Source organism: Ruditapes philippinarum, unplaced genomic scaffold (assembly GCF_026571515.1).
Source record: "Ruditapes philippinarum isolate M1 unplaced genomic scaffold, ASM2657151v2 ctg4383_1_1_1_1, whole genome shotgun sequence".
Taxonomy (NCBI): domain Eukaryota; kingdom Metazoa; phylum Mollusca; class Bivalvia; order Venerida; family Veneridae; genus Ruditapes; species Ruditapes philippinarum.
The window spans coordinates 102409-119141 of NW_026864645.1; the positions used below are offsets into that span (position 1 = coordinate 102409).

The 16733-nt window shown below is 33.3% G+C and overlaps 1 protein-coding gene across 1 annotated transcript; it reads left to right on the top strand.

Moving 5' to 3' along the window:
* The first annotated feature begins 614 nt into the window (after window positions 1-614).
* On the top strand, window positions 615-15858 carry LOC132726382 (uncharacterized). Its single transcript, XM_060711701.1, has 5 exons — window positions 615-1331; window positions 7604-7631; window positions 10182-10757; window positions 10974-11048; window positions 15407-15858. Exons 1-5 carry the CDS (start codon window positions 714-716, stop codon window positions 15802-15804), a joined length of 1695 nt encoding a protein of 564 aa, XP_060567684.1. The 5' UTR covers window positions 615-713; the 3' UTR covers window positions 15805-15858.
* The last annotated feature ends 875 nt before the right edge of the window (window positions 15859-16733 follow it).

Here is a 16733-nt window from a genome sequence, read left to right on the forward strand (position 1 = left end):
AAAGCTATCACTAGAACTTTAAAACTTGGAAAATTGATCAAAAGGGACAGCCAGAATACTTTCATATTAATGTTTACATGATAAGGCGGAAGATGCCAGTGATGGAATGGTAATAAAATGGAGGCGTCATACTGAACACCTTAGGCCTAAACTCTACATCATTATGTATTAAATTGCTTGCTTAGTTTTAAACAAGTCAGGTTTGGACAATAAAGCGGAGCATCAAATTAGTATAGGTGATCCTTACACCGCCTAAGAAGCCAAATCAACAGAATTACCAAAACTTTCTTTTGGCTATTGGCTATTTTAATTGCAAATATCAAACGTTTCAGTTTGTTATCCACATTTATCTGATTAAGCATACCCAAAATAAGAATAAGTATACCAAGACACCAATTGTACTTCAATATGCTTCCAGTATCTAATAGTATTCTTCTACAGACCCAAAGTCACAATATATATAAGTCCTACATGTATATTATTTATTTGTGTATTAGTGACTTGTTTTAAAAATAATATGTTGTTTCAATATTTTCATATTAAAGCCATGTTCATGTTTTGAATTTTATTTACATAACATTTTATCTTATGATATTTGTTTCTTACAGAGCCGGGCATCAACAATATTAATTGAATACTCTGTGAAAACTTACGACTGATGAAAACAGTGTTTTACAAATTCTAAGAGGCCTAGGCTGTACAAAAAAATCAACATGTCTGACAATCTCACTGACAGAACGTATTTTCTGCAAACAATTTCGATGTACAAAGAACTTGTGAGAGATGTCATTCTAAAGACCTTTCAGTTCGTGATACATTGCCAAGACATTTCAAAATTTTTATGTTCACCTGAAACTAGAATAAAACTTCAGGAGTTAATAAGAAATAAAGTTTTTAACAAACCTGATTCTAACAAACTGCAGGAACTTAATCCGAATCCAGACAAGTTTGATATTGCTTTATTGATTAAACTTATTAAATACCTTGGTGAAATTGATGTTCCAGAACGCGGATGGAGAAAAGACCCCAATCCCAAAGACGAATCGATAGGAGCTGACCTTATTAGGTTAAACGATATTAGAAATAAGTTGCTAGCGCATGATCCAAATAAGGCTATGTTAGCTAAAGATGAATGCGAAAGAGTATTTGCGAAAGTACAAGCAATTTTAAATAGAATTCTTGCAAAGGTTGACCCAGAGTCAAAGGAAATTTTGTATGAGAGACTTTTAGAGTACAAACAACTAAACGTGGTTACCAAAAAGTCTGAAATACAACAATACATTGAAGAACTCTCTGCTGTTTACGAAGCAAATGAAAAATGTAAGAAAGAGGTAAGTTCTAATTTAACTTTGTTCCACATATAAATCTTGATTGTGATTTTGTTAGACACTTATATTTTACGTTTTCAATGCAAATGTAGATTTTGATAAATATATTAATGACGTAATAACACTCAACATTATTTTGTTTAGTATTATTGACCTTGTTTTGATAAAATGTGTTGAAGTACAAAATACAGACAAACTAGACATACCGACTCGAATAATTAAACGATTTCCTGTCGAATATGACTCTTCATTTTTTTTCCACGCTATGAGAATTACTATTCAAATACACTTAAATAAACGACTCTCTGTTTGACACGACTACACTTTTCTCAGTGGATAATAGAATGAACAAAGAAATGGGGCATAATTATGCAAATGTGCTTAGCAGGCTATCTGCCCTTAATAGTCAACATATTTGTCTAGTTTGATTTGACTAGCCGTATTAAAAATGATAATCGTTTTAGAAATTCCTTTCATTTCAAAATTTCATAGCGAACATGTACTCAAAGTTTAAAGTGAATATCTTCTTTCAAATTGAAAATTTTGTAATCAAGTTAAACTTTTATGAAACTTTATGTTAAACTTACCGTTCATAAATATACATGTAGGATTTACTTCCCTTTTTTACAATCGGACGCGCCGAGGCGCATGCGTAAAACTAAAAAGCAAGCGTTTATATGACAGAAATAGCATGCTTTTTGAGTTTTACTGATTAAGTGAAAACAATTGCATAATTCAAATGATTCAAATGGTGGTCGGAAACTTGTATGACTGGTAAATATAACTTATTAATAAAATCATCTACATTAACATTTATTCTTTATTCTCCACCATGTACAGAATTTCTATTTCCTCTTGCATAAATGTACAGAACAACACTGTCAATACTGTTTTCGCTTGTATAAATGTACAGAAAAAAACTTCATGTCCACTTATATTCCCTGAACACTATCTTCACTAATGTATACAATATATGTATATATATTTATACCAATGCACTTTTCGAGTGCCATAACCTATGAAAAAAAGTTTCAATAACTTAATGTAGAAACTCGCTAACAGTCAAAATGAAATTTATTTCAAAAAACCTATTTCAACACTGCTGAAGTACTATTTACATTTCTTAGATAAAAACGTGTGAAAGTAGTCTCTCTACTCCAGACTGCTGAAGCTAAATTTTATTCTATCGATGCACTCTTGAACAATGCAAAAGATGGAACAACGGCTCTTGTACAATGAGCTTTAACTTTAACTTATCATCTTGAAGTGCTAACTTTAATGTCTGAACAATCCAGTTTGATAACGTTTGAAAACAAACTGGTTTATGTGGCTCATTTAACCTAAGGAATAGCTTTGTTTCATCTTCACCGATCCAGACTTTATGTAATTTTCAGTTGCTTTCAAAAAATCAAATACATACCTTCTAGGATCCAGTTTCTTATTTTCTTGAAGTAATGGTATAAAAATGGTTGCTCCAAAATGTGATGGTCTGTCCCGTTTAGCTAAACCATGACGAATGAAAGTGATACCTTTCGGTTGAATGTTTACTGAACCTTCTTCTTACTTCAGTGAGTGCAATTTACTACAGCTCCTGAAAGTAGTTATTGCAAACATAAACACAGTTTTGTATGTTAAAATCTCCAAGGGAGATTTATGTTATGGTTCAAAAAGTGCTTTTTGTAAAGCAAAACCCATTCTGGAATTGATTTGACTGTTGGAGGTCTAAAATTAAAAACTCCCTAAAGAGGCTGAATTATATAAGGATGTTGACCTACTTTACGACCATCAATAGGGGAATGAACAGCTGACAACATATACTTGTACCACTGATTGTCCTATACTGTAAACCTGTATGTAACATGTCTGTAAGAAACTGTGATATATTATTAATAATCAGAGTTAAAAAATAGGGATCAACTTTCCGCGTACGACACCAGCTATTGAATAATCTAAATTTGCTACTAAAGTCCCTTTAAGTAGCACATCTCCAGGCTGCTTTGAGCAATTTTCTAGTGTTTTTAGAAAAACCAGTCTTTCTGTATTGTCTGTTGATAACATCCAAGCTGTTAAATGAAAAATTTGTGGATTTTGGTGTTTTTGCTTAAACTATATGATCCGGAATTACAGGACTGGTAGTCTGAGGGGAATGCTACAAGCAAGTCTAGAATTTCCGAATACCAGCGTCTCATTTGCCACTGAGGAGCTATGAGTACAATTTGAGAATGGAACTGCTGTATATATGTCAGTATTCTCAGGCATAGAGGCTGATAAGCATACGTATACATGTTCTCTCCATGAAATCGCAAACGCTTGATTGGTCGGAAACAAGGAGCAAATAACCCTTAAAGATGTTGGCTGGATTTTATCACCATTTTAGATGTGATTGAATATGTTGAGCAAATGTAATGATGATTGACAATGCATGATTTGCAAATGAGCAAATGAAACTGAATAGGCCGGGCATTCGGAATAAGTTCCAAGCAAGAGGTCATGAGACCTAATAAATGAAGAAAATGTTGCGCTTTGTTTTTTCCATTGTCCAAGATGGCAGTCTCTTTTCTGTTGGGGGAGAAGACCAAATTTTAGATTATTATGTTATGTTATTACTTGTTGAGGTATCAAATTGGACTTTTGTCATGCACTAAAAACCCTAGTTTTATGAGGAGATTGAGGCAATCATATTGATCTTTGAGTAAATGCTGATGTATTTGATTTAGACATAACCAGTCGTCTAGGTATACTGCTAGACGTATGTTTCGTGTTCTTAAGCGAGCTGCAACTACTGATACAATTTTCGTGATCACTCTTGGTGCTACAGTTGGACCGAAACATATTAGTTTCCACTGATAGCATTTCCCTCGAGAAGCAAACCTAAGGTATTTGCGATGTTTCTGAAAACTTGGGATATGCATGTATGCGTCGCTGACATCTATTGAACATGCCCAATCGTTTTGCTTTATTAGATTTATTTTTTTGGATAATGTGTCCATTTTGAAATGTTTCTTGACCAGATACATATTCAATGGTCTCAGATTTATGACAGGTCTTAACTCCCCATTTTTCTTTGGGACAAGAAATACTGTACTGTAGAAACCATGATTTTGTTGATTTAATGGAACTATTTCTACAGCATCTTTTACTATTAAAGAAGAAATTTCTTTTAAAATTATAGAAATATCTTTTTTTGGATCGACAGTATATCGAACACCCGTAAATACAGACATTTTCTCGAATTCAAGTTTGTAACCTTCTCTGATTACCTAATACCTATTGATCAGGGGTTATCTTTTCCCACGTTGACACAAAAATCTGAGACGACCCCAACAGGTATCTGGGACTCTAGACAAAAAACATTTTTAACTGGTCATTTCTTTTTTGGGATACGAAAAGTTGATATAGCACCTGTGCTTCTATGTTTTACACTTTGAGATTTGAAATCTTTTTGTCTGTTTTTTTTTTTATTTCCACTTGATGGAAAAGCCCTTCTTCTAGATTCAATATATGGACAAGACTGTCTTTGCCCTCCAGTGTTATGCTTTATATGGACAAGACTGTCTTTGCCCTCCAGTGTTATGCTTTATATGAACAAGACTATATTTGCCCTCCAGTATTATGCTGTACTTTAAATTTCTGAAAATTTGTTCCTTCATATGTGGTCACGGGTTTCCTTTTCTGTCTTTCAAAGAATTCTGGATATAAATATGTTGACTGGTCTTTTAGTTCTTTCCTACTTTTTAATTTAGATTGCAGACCAGAACCAAACAAACCATTTGCCGTAAGAGGACTATATGTATAACTTTTGACTCACTGTCTTTCAATTTTTCCAAACCCAAATCAAATACGGCAGTGATGAAAAGTCCCTGATCTTCCTGCATGATCAAAGGCTTTTGACGACATGTCAAAATGATCTCTCACCGTTTGTATGACTTTGTCCATATCTTGTTCTTTTTTGCTTTAAGGATATGCGATAAGCTACCTAAACTCTTTTTGATATAATAAAAAACAATAATGTTCAATTTAGACGCCAATTGTCCTTGGTAATTTAGTGTTTCTATAGACTTTAATGGTCGGTTTCACAATTGTCTGTTTTTATCCAATGCCTTTGTAATTTTTGCACCATGTCGTTTTTGTAAACCATTAGAAGCACCGTCATGTTGTGAACTATCAGATCCAAATAACTTCTGTAACATAATTGGTTTATAAAAGAGAAATTGCCATTGACTTGTGCGGCAGGTAGCTCCAAATGTATTTGATCTATAGTCATTAAACTTTACAGAAGGTTTTTCAGCATCTAAAGGTGTGCACCTGAGGTTTGACATGTGGATATATTCAGTTTTGTCATCGTTATTGCAATTTACTAGTAAAATTGGCATTTTTAACTTGTGTAGTGCATAGTTCAAAATGTATGTGATTTAGAGTCATGAAACTTTACAGAAATGTTGATCAGCTTAATTTATGTAGTTTTTCACCTAGGATTTTGCATGTGGAGTCATTCAATTTTGTTAAAGTTGTAGCCATTGACTTCGAATTTTGAAATTTTGTGATGCGTATTTGACCTTTAGTCATGAAGGTTTACAGACTGTTGGTCAGCATATGTAGTTGTATATCCACGGGCCGAAAGAAATCCGTATGTCAATATTAGAAATTAGTTATATTGTAATGTCCGTCAACTTAGTGGAATGGGATGCCATTGTCTGTCCTTTTGTCATATTGTCCTGCTGTAGTACGCGGGCATCTGTGGAAGGATCTGTATCCTATGTTGAGAATATATACCTGAACAAAAAAAACGGGCTAAAAGTATAATGTAAAAGATGGGCATAACTTTGCATATAATAGTTTTTATTATATTTTATATGGCATCCTATTATGACAATATACAAATAAAGTGACCAAGTTATAATTTCTGAGAAAATGGATTCAAACGAAAAGGTTAACCAACGCTGACGGCAATAACCCCGCTATTTATGACCGGAATGTCTTCATTCTTAACAATACTACCTTATTATTTGTAAGACGATCTAACTCAGTTACAATTTTGTCTTAAATAATCCTCAGCTTTAGGGTCTAATTGATCTATTTTCACATTTTATACTAAAATTGGCTTTGTAAATAATAAATGGATTGTCTTTAAATTTTATCACAACAATCCTTTTGACAGGATATGAAGAAAATGTTATTTGAACATGACCTTGAACTTAATTTGACGTTGACACAGTGAATTGTGCTACAATTGGACATATTTTTGTTATGTATTTACGAACTCTATCTAAACTTGGTCGTATTACTTTAAACAAAACTAAAATGTTCTCTAATTCAAATATGACATTCACATATATTTGACATTGACCATAAAAATATCAACGTATTGCAATGTTCTTGAATTGTCATTGTTTTTTATTTGATAATTATGATTTATACTTGGACACATTTGACCAAAGGCGACATGTTAGTTTTGTCAGGATATGATCTTGACCTTTAATTGACCATGACCATTAAGTTTAGCGACACATTCGTGACATTTGCTTTAATTGTCATGACTGATTTTTATATACAGATACTTGAACACAAGTATACAGCATATCAAATATTGTTGATCTCTTCATAGCTTATTTACTTATTGATCTGATCCATTCTTGGGCAAAATAACATTTGCAACAAACTGTCATAATAATTCAAATTTGAATAACATTTTTCTTTCTTTCATTTACTATAGTACTATGTGTTTTTTTTTTTACTTTAGAAGTTAGAAAAGGTACAAACTACACAGTATGCAGGAACTTATACTCACAATTGTTTGTAATTTTTAAAGAGTATAAAAATATATAATTCGAATTGTATGCATTTAATTTTCACATTGTCAGGTCAAAACATTAACATATTTCAATGTTTTTATCTACATTGTAATTGTAAAACATATTTTACAATTAACATGTAGACAACTTCATTTAATGAACATTAAAATTAATAAAATGAAAAAATAAACAAATATTTTTATTTTTTGTTTAACAACAAAACAGTCAAAGGAGATGCTTTTTTTCAAGCAGTACTAAAATTTTTTAAGGACCTGAACTGAAAGGCTTGTAATATAGCGATTCACCCAACGGTCAACTAGCCCAACTTTATATCATTAAACATTATTATATTATTTAGCTTAATATAATAGTGACATGTAACACGTTTGACATGTATTGAAATTGATACTATATGTTTAAATATATTTTTTTCTAATTATGAATATAGGAAAGAAACATGCTTATAGTTATTTTTTCTTAAAGGTTGTGGAATTGGAGAAAACTGCCAAAGGTTTGTTTTCTTTTTCAATATATTGTTTCTTGTGCTATGACTTGTTTTTACGTATTTAGATAAATCAAATGTTATTTGTATGCATTTATCAGTTACGTACCACTTTATTTTTTTTTAAACATTGAACTTTCTTAAATATTTTTACTGAACATATGAGAATTTCCCCATCTGTTCCCACAGAAACATATATAATTCGACTGTATCTTAAAATTTGAATCAGGTATCCAGTAGGCCAGATTAACAATTTAGCCAATAACCGGTCCATAGCAATTTTAAGTTCGAGTCCCTTTAAATTATCTTGGTAACTTATATCGATAGCGCTTCATTCACAATATCTGACTTTTGTCTACTAATGGTGAGAGATCGGCCTGAAAATTTATTTATGATAGTTTTTTGACTTGGTTATGAGCGCAGATTTTACAGTTTGAACTAGTGTAGACTTTATCCTTCAGTGTTTATACGAGATTATACGAGGGACGGTCAGAAAATATCCGGACTTTTCATGCTCCTCTCTTTCCACGTACAGCTATATACACACATTATATATTGGTGAAAACTACATTCATTCGCCAATAACGTGGTCAGTTTATTTATAATGATAGTTGTGTATACACAGATTATGCCGTCTGATATATGATAGTTGATCGTCAATCATGGACTCTTTGTTAGAGAAACAACACTCTGTGATTAAGTTTCTGGTTGTAGAAGGTAAAAAGCCCTGCCACATCTTTAAGATGCTTAAAAAAAGATTTTCTGATAAATGTGTATCACGTTTAACCTTCTACAACTGGGTTTCTCAGTTTCATGAAGGCAGAACAAGTGTTTGTGACAGGCCTAAGACTGGGCGGCCAGCTGAGGGGGTGACCCCAACAATGGTAGCAAATGTTAAAGCTTTTGTCAACAAAAATCGTCGAGTAACTTTGGAGGAGGTAGCCGCATCGGCATACAAGATTTTACACGAAAACCTAGGCATGAGCAAGGTAAGTGCCAGGTAGGTGCCTAGACAGCTGTCCGCAGATCAAAAGGCCACTAGAGTAACCAATTCAAAAGAACATTTAAGTCGTTTTAATCGTGAAGGAGGTAAGTTTGTGAACCGCATTATCACTGGAGATGAGATGTGGGTTCATTATTCCGAACCTGAGACAAAAGCTCAGTCAAAGCAGTGGAAACGAGCTGGTTCCCCACCTTCTAAAAAGTTTAAGCTGTCTCCTTCGGCTGGCAAAGTCATGCTTGTTACCTTTTGGGATGCACGAGGAATGATACTTACTCATTTCATGCCAAAAGGTCAAACTGTCATCGCCAAGTACTATTCTGAAGTAATTCTGAAAAATCTCAGAGAAAAGCTGAAGTAAATGCGTCCCAGGTTAGCACAGAAAAGTGTCCTCCTTCTTCACGATAACGCCCTTCCCATACCGCCGCAGCTACAGTGGAGGTTATCAACTCTTACAAATGGCAATTGTTGTCTCACCCTCCTTATAGCCAATACCTGGCCCCCTGTGACTTTTATTTGTTTCCAGAACCGAAAAAAAATGCTTACTGGAAAGAAATATAAGACCAGGGCGGCTTTGATATCTGCTGTTACACAGTACCTAAAACATAGGTCTACGTCATGGTTCACAGCGGGAATACAAAAGCAAGCTCCCACGAAGATGGCAAAAGTGCGTAGACAAAGGTGGAGAATATTTTGAAGAAAGAGTAGAAAGATTTTTTTTAAATGTTGAATGGTTTTCGAGAACGAGTCCAAAGTCCGGATATTTTCTGACTTCCCCTCGTACATAGTCAGTTGTCAAGCTTCCTCACTCAAAGGTATATCATTGTGTTTAAGCAGCGAAGAATATAATGCAGGGCTAATATGCCAATGCTTTGTGTGTATTTGCGTTTATTTATACTCACCACCGGTTGCCCATATGGGCGAGTCCTCCAGAAGAGTATTTGTAATTTTAGATTTTGGAGGCTAGTGCATTTACAGAAAATAGAAAGATGCTCCAATTCCAGAAGCTTCTCCTGGTTCTTTAACGTGCCAAGTGTTTAAGCACCCATACACTGGACCTCGATTTAAAGTCTCATCCGAAAGACTGATTAGTAATTTTAGTTGGCAGGCCCAGGAATCGAACCCACAATGTCGAGATTACAAATCTCGCGCTCTAACCGATTGAGCTATGCGGGCTGTTTATGCCAATGCTTAAAATTGATGAACCATTTGACGTATCTTGACCAGCGTCATAGGGGTATGTAATTGTATTTAAAATGACCTCGAGTAAGTCATAGAAAAAAAGTTTAATTTAACGACGTTATATAAATGCCACAAATAATACAAAATATGAATACTCTGATATTGTTATATATTGAACATTTTAAACATTAGGTAGCTTTTTATAACATAGTTCATACGATACAAACAAATAATCTCTAAATCATACATTTTATTTTTTGTCGTCTAATGATCTTTAATTTTAGTGCATACATCTTTTAATTTGAAATGATAAGCTTCTAAATAGTTTAAGTTATGGGTTAGACATATAGATCTAATCAGCCTCCTCATTATTCCAGAACTGAAGCTGTACTTCGAGAAAAATCCTGAGTTGTATGTTAGATACGTTAAACTGCTTTTCGAAGGGGGGCGTGTTGTTTTACATGGATTTCTCGAAAAAGAGGTTGCCAAGGTTGAAAAGGATTTGAAAACTCTTTTGTTTGAGAAAAGATCTACTTTGATGGCACATGTCGATAGCATATTTCACGAAAGCATGTTTGGAGGAGACTTCAACTGCGAATTAGACCCTTCCAGTTGGGACATAGATCTTCTTGCATCCGTTATTCTTATTCTTTCTCCAAACCTATGTGACGACGATGCCGGTAACATAAGGTTAATAAAGAGTGCACGACTACAATACTTAGAGCATGCATTGATTTCTATAGACAGTAATCACTTCATACCATATTGGACTGACTTGGTCAGTAGTTTGACAAGCTTATCAGTGTCGCTTGAAAGAGGAAAGAAAGCTCAAGTCAAAGTTCTTATTGATCGATATAAAAAGAAATCCGATGAAGATGAAGATGCTGATCGGTATTTAAGAGAATTGAATAGTAATCGGATTACCACCAAAACTCTGAAGGACTTTTATAAAGGTATTTATTATCCAGTAAACAAACTGAAAGCAAAGATTACCATGTATATACTGATATGTTTGAAGATGTTTTAATTTCCATATTATTTTTTCTTCCTTGCAATCAATTAAGCATTACAATATTATACAATTATTACAATTAGATAATATATTTTAATTCTATTCTATCCTGTATCAAACCTGTGGCAAATGTGCAAGAAACTGTTACTTTTTTCAGAGACCATTGCACGATTAGTAAAGTATTTGGGAGAATTAGAAGAGACTGGACTCAAAGTCAAAAAAGAATATTTAAGTACAGTATATTTTTCTTTCATAACAATATACATATCTCATTGTCATATGTTTATGTCGTAGATCTTTATTTTTATCTCAAATTGACAACGTGTAGCTTATAATCACATAAGTCTTACGTCGTTCGTCGTCCGGTTGATTATACATAATTATGAAAAATGCAAGTAGAATTTCAATAACCATGGGCAATCGCTAAAATCAATGCTAGCCTTATCGATTCAAACATGGCAGATAATCTTAAGCAAATGTTATAATCACATCATTTTTTGTCGTCCAACTCAATCTTTTAATAATCGACAAGAGATTTTATCCTGATTAAAGTTCAAGTATGTTTTATTTCCTGGGTATTTTGTATTTGTCAATAATTGAAAACTTAAAATTCTATTAGAATTATTTCCAACGGCATAATTTTGCGTTCCATTGGATAGCAAGGTCGTTATCACGTCTTGATGCAGATATCTGGTTATAAAAACTGTAACGAGGAGACTAGGTTTATACTAGGTACATGTTAGCGTTCTGACTATGTCATTGAAACAAAATATTAATTCTGCTTTCCGATCATTTTCATGTTAATAAAGTTACTCTTTGATAATCTGTCATTTATTCTTAAAGCTTATTCAGAGTAAAGGCTATTTTTCAGTAACAAGACAGTTTATAATTATCAAAAATGAGCACAACAGATTCATTTCTGTATTGAACCGGTTGATAACAGTAAAGCTTAAACGGTAAAAAATGTTTGTTCAAGAGGAGAAAGTAAAAATACAACATTTTTTATCTATTGAGTTCCGTATAATATATATTTAACACATCATGAAAGGTTACCCTTAAAGTGTATAAAGCTAAAGCTTCAATACATTTACAAGCATTATAACCAATCGGGAAGGAAGTGGCGTCAACAAACGGGCGTCATAAGCATTCTCTGATACAAGGACAGTACCTCCGACAAAACGACTATGCTTTGCGATACAAAATACCAATCTCTGTTGTGAGCTGCTGCGATGTTACTTAATGCGCGAGAAAAAATAATTTCCTCCCATTTCTGCTCCTTTTATTCATTTTTAATGTTTCACAACGTCTTTACTTAATAAGTAATGCTTGTTATCTTTTAAATTATCAGTATTTTGGTTAACTGTCTTTTAACTTGCCGGCAGGGTAAATTTACTTCCAACGTTATTGTAACTCTATTGCTGCCACCTCCAGTCCAAACGGATTCTCTGTATTTTTGAGCATTTTTTGTCTGCAGTGAAGAATTGCAATTTATTTACAAATTTACGTTCTGGTCTCGGCTTTTGACAGTTTTATTCTTTAATCAAAATTTGTTTCCTTGGATGGGCGTGTTCCACTTCCTATATTTGCTAATGAGCAATTATGAAGATAGTTCAAGACCTCAGTGTAATATGGCTTGTAATATTTTCTTGTAAGGAGGCTATTCCTAGCCACAAATCCAGCTTTTGAAACTTGACAATTCATACTTGTTCTACTAAACAGATGAGAAAATCTAATTGTCAATCCGAGAGTGATATACTGTACTGGTATTAAGCGTTTTGATTATTTTGATTTGACAACATGGAAGCTGGTAACATGCAACTTAGATAAATTACAAACTGAATTTAGAAATGTATAACAAGCTGTATTTAGACATGTATAACTTCAAGGTTGCGACGTGTAGAAATATAAACGATAGAACGTACACAATATGTTCATGCCGTACATCTTGACGTTAAGAATGTAACTGCATCAGTTGTTAATTTCACATTAACAACACCACACTTGCCTTTTACATTCTAACTAACGCGATTTACATTTGTAAACGATTTTTGCAAGTTCCAAACTTGGCAAAATTACGGAATAAGACAAAGTTTGAAAGGCGGAGCCAATTTTACGAGAGCACAAAATAAAGAGAAGCAACTCTTTCTGTACAATATTTATGAGAACAAACATATTTCAGATTTAATACAACTGTTATATAATTATGTCATTTACAGCAACTGCATTATGGTTGACGTTGAATATCCTCTGATTTTGTTAAAACGTATTCTAGCACAGGATATTCAAGAAATACAAAAGTGGTTATAATATAATGTAACGGTACGAATTGTTGAATCCGTTCACAGAAATTTTTACACTTGTTTTACATCAAGCAGTCAGTACTAGGATGCGATACATGGATTTCAATTTTGGCAACATAAAATTAAGAGAATGCTACTACCGGGAAAGACAGCTGCCAGAATTGGTCTGTATTGTTATCTGGTCGTCAAAATCCCTACCAGATGTTGACTTGAAAATTTGAAAATAGTTAGGTAGTAGCTTAACTGTCAATGTTACTCTTTACCATGCAAATTGTAATCCCTTCAGTAACTTTATCAGCGAGGCAAAACACAGAGATAAGGAGCTCCTATACACTCTCATGAAATATCACTCATGCATATCAAAGGTGACAAATTAGTCTTTCACTTAAAATAACATAGAAGAACATATCCACTGAAACAGAATAAGTAGTTCACTTTGAAACATGATGCATCATTTACTTAAAAGGGAACTGTAAAAAGTTTCACCTGCAGCCATAGATAAACTCATAAGCGTTCACAAAATGTATTATTCAACTGATTTTGATATCTGGTTAAAAAGTTTTACTTGCTTCAATTTTTAAGTTAATGAAGTATGCTTAATATCTTAACTGGCTTGGAAGTTGCCTATCTCTGTTATCTATGTCTCTGAAATTATTTGTCTTTTAAAAAAGCATGTTAAACATAGTCTGTACAAAACTTTTAGCTCCCTAAAAATATTTTCCCTCAAGTTTGATTGAGACAGTTACCTTGTGAGTTTTTCTGATTTTCTTTTCTATGATATTGGATTTCTACAACTTTTCAAAAATATACAGGCCTATAATAATTTAAAGTGCTCTGATGTTGATTTTATAAAGGCATAAAATGGCAATCATGCAAGGAATTATGTTTATGATTTACAAAACTAAAAGGCTCCAAAATGTTTTGCCTTGATATGTGTGGTTAACGGAAGCTGCGCCAGTGTGTGTTCTTGTTTCCTTGCTTTATTTGCAGAAGGAGAACTTGTCGCTAACGGTAAATACCGAAAACGAGCGGATAAATATGTTTATTTACGATGATGAAATGGGCGGGGAAATAGGCGGACCTTATTTTTCTCGAATTGCAAAACGTGTCCAGCTGGATGATGCTGATCCGAATCAGATGGTTTGGCAATGTAAAGCTAAGAAAATAACTTCTGTTTTGTCGCCGTAAATAGAACAATCAGTATTCCGCATGTTATGATGAACACTTGGTATTGCTACTCTCAGAATACCGGTTAATATTTTGTCGTTTTATATTTTGCTGGAAAAACATGTTTACAATGTTTAATCGGCAAACTCAATCCGAGAATGCAACTTTGTAGTTTACATACAAAGAAATACAATTGTATTTTGTCCGTTAACCAAATGTTCAACTCAGATCAACAGGCTAGATTTTGGCAACGAATAGACTCCTTATTCTTGCACCATATGGAATGTACTTTAGTGGCTTTTTGGATAGTAGCATTTAACTCTTCGGTGACATGTTTGATGTTTCTTTAATGTTCCGTAGAGAAACAAAGTTAAAGTTTCTTAGAAGTGTTTTACAGTTTACTAACTGAATAGAATACAAAAACAATCAGCAAAATACAAAATACTTTCCTCAAGCTAGAAATATCTAAAACAAAAAGCAGAAACAAACAATATTTGTGTTTGTAGAGCGGCTAACATATGTGTTATGCTGATATTAAAAATGCATGCACATGTCTCCTTGTTGATGAACAGATTTCTCTAACAAAAATAAGAAAAATACAACAAAATAAGCTTCCTATTTGAAAAAAGCAATTTAAGAAACGTTTAGTTGCAAATAAATTCAAGCAACACATTTAATTAACATTATGAATTTTAGCAAATTTACAGATCAATGTTTACATGTCAATTATTTATGTTCTTTGGAACTCCAATAGATTGAAGGGAACTTTTTGCTAAATTATTACTTGAAAAGTTAAACCTATTACATTTCTAGTGGTTACAATGCAAATCCAGTTGTCAGATTAATTACGGTTACTCAAAGTCGTCGTTTTCAAAATGTGATGCCTAGTATAAAAGCTAATATACTGCATCATTCTTAGGAAAAAAAACTCTTTCTTTAAACATACAACACACAGTAGTAAGAATACTTATGAATAAATCAAAGAAACTAATACACGAAAATGTATGTTTCGATTATATTTTTAATCTCAATGGATAACGTTGCTTCGGCATTTTGCAACATAAATCTAGTTAGTTACACTTTATATATTAATACATTTTAATACAATACATTTATGTTATAGATATTGACCTCAAACTAACGGTTGACTGCAAAAACAAAAGGTCAAGAGAAGCGGCAGAAGATGTTTTAGAGGAGCATTTCAAAGCCTCCCTGTCGAAATCTGGAAACCCGGTGAATTGCATCCGGAAGGAAACCGACAGCTTATTCAATAAAATAACTGAAAATCCAACTGTTACAGTCATCGGTGTGAAAAGAGGCTGTATCATTCTTTCATTAAGAACCTCAACTATTCATGGACTTTTGTATGTCATACAACTGTTTGAAGGTCAACAATTTCGATCTATTCTGGATAGTTTATCAGCCGAGTTGTATTATCTTTATGGAGAAGCGTTTTTATTGCAAGGGCATATTCCTTTAGAATGTCTTAACAGAATTCTTCAACAGTTCAAGTGTAAGTGATAAATAAACACACATGATACACATACTTTTCAGTACGTAATAAGTTTTCGTTACCACGCTAATCTCGCGCTCCGAAATAAAAACACACGATTTTCACGCTTTATATAACGAACGTCGAATGCAGGTTTTTACAAATGAAATACATAGACGCAAAATGATATACACTTAACGATAAAAGCTTTCTTTTAATGCTAAATCGCAAACTAGAACGAGCTAGAAATATCAATGATATAAAGGGTAATATTAAGAAACTTATCCAAGATATTCAAAATCTTACTATAATGAACTTATTTCTACCCTAATAATGTTACGTATGTGTCTTTCCGACCAATAAATTGACATTTACGTAATAATTTATCTCGCTTGCAACCATCACTTCAAGATAAAATGGCGTTCACAGTTAACATAGCACTTTATCGGACTGCCACACTGTCACAACATCATTTATGTTTCACTTGCAATCCCAATGCGTAGCGACGGGTTAAGGTTTTCAGTAAGTCAGACAGTTTTTGGTGAAGACGTCATAACGGTTCGGTGTAAGAAAAATCAAATTATCAGATTGATACCTTTAAATTAATGACCTCTGAAATAAGCACCTGTTCTAATGGCAACATATTCCAAACGCAGTCATACCACGTTACGTAAACTCTATCAGGCAACATATTCGGCAATGCAAAATAAAGGTATGGAGGTCAACATTTGAATAATAGTGTAGATTTGTAAGTACTCAAAATAATGAAATCGGATATTTTGTTGTTTTTGTTTTTGTTTGCCTTTTTAGTATAAAGAAAAAGTGTATCGGATGTGTCGCTAACATAGCTATTATTTAATGCATATGTTTTAATTCAATGCTGATGCGTAAATATGCCCTTTTTAACATTATTGTATGTTGATACTCTTTGCTCCTATGGTTTGCGCGCCAAAGTCGT

Bases quoted from the DNA above. Each gene is read 5' to 3' on its own strand.
- LOC132726382 (XM_060711701.1), top strand. From the start codon at position 714: ATGTCTGACAATCTCACTGACAGAACGTATTTTCTGCAAACAATTTCG. The intron at 7,632-10,181 runs GTTTGTTTTCTT...TCATTATTCCAG, and splicing joins ATTGGAGAAAACTGCCAAAG to AACTGAAGCTGTACTTCGAG. The intron at 10,758-10,973 runs GTATTTATTATC...TACTTTTTTCAG, and splicing joins TCTGAAGGACTTTTATAAAG to AGACCATTGCACGATTAGTA.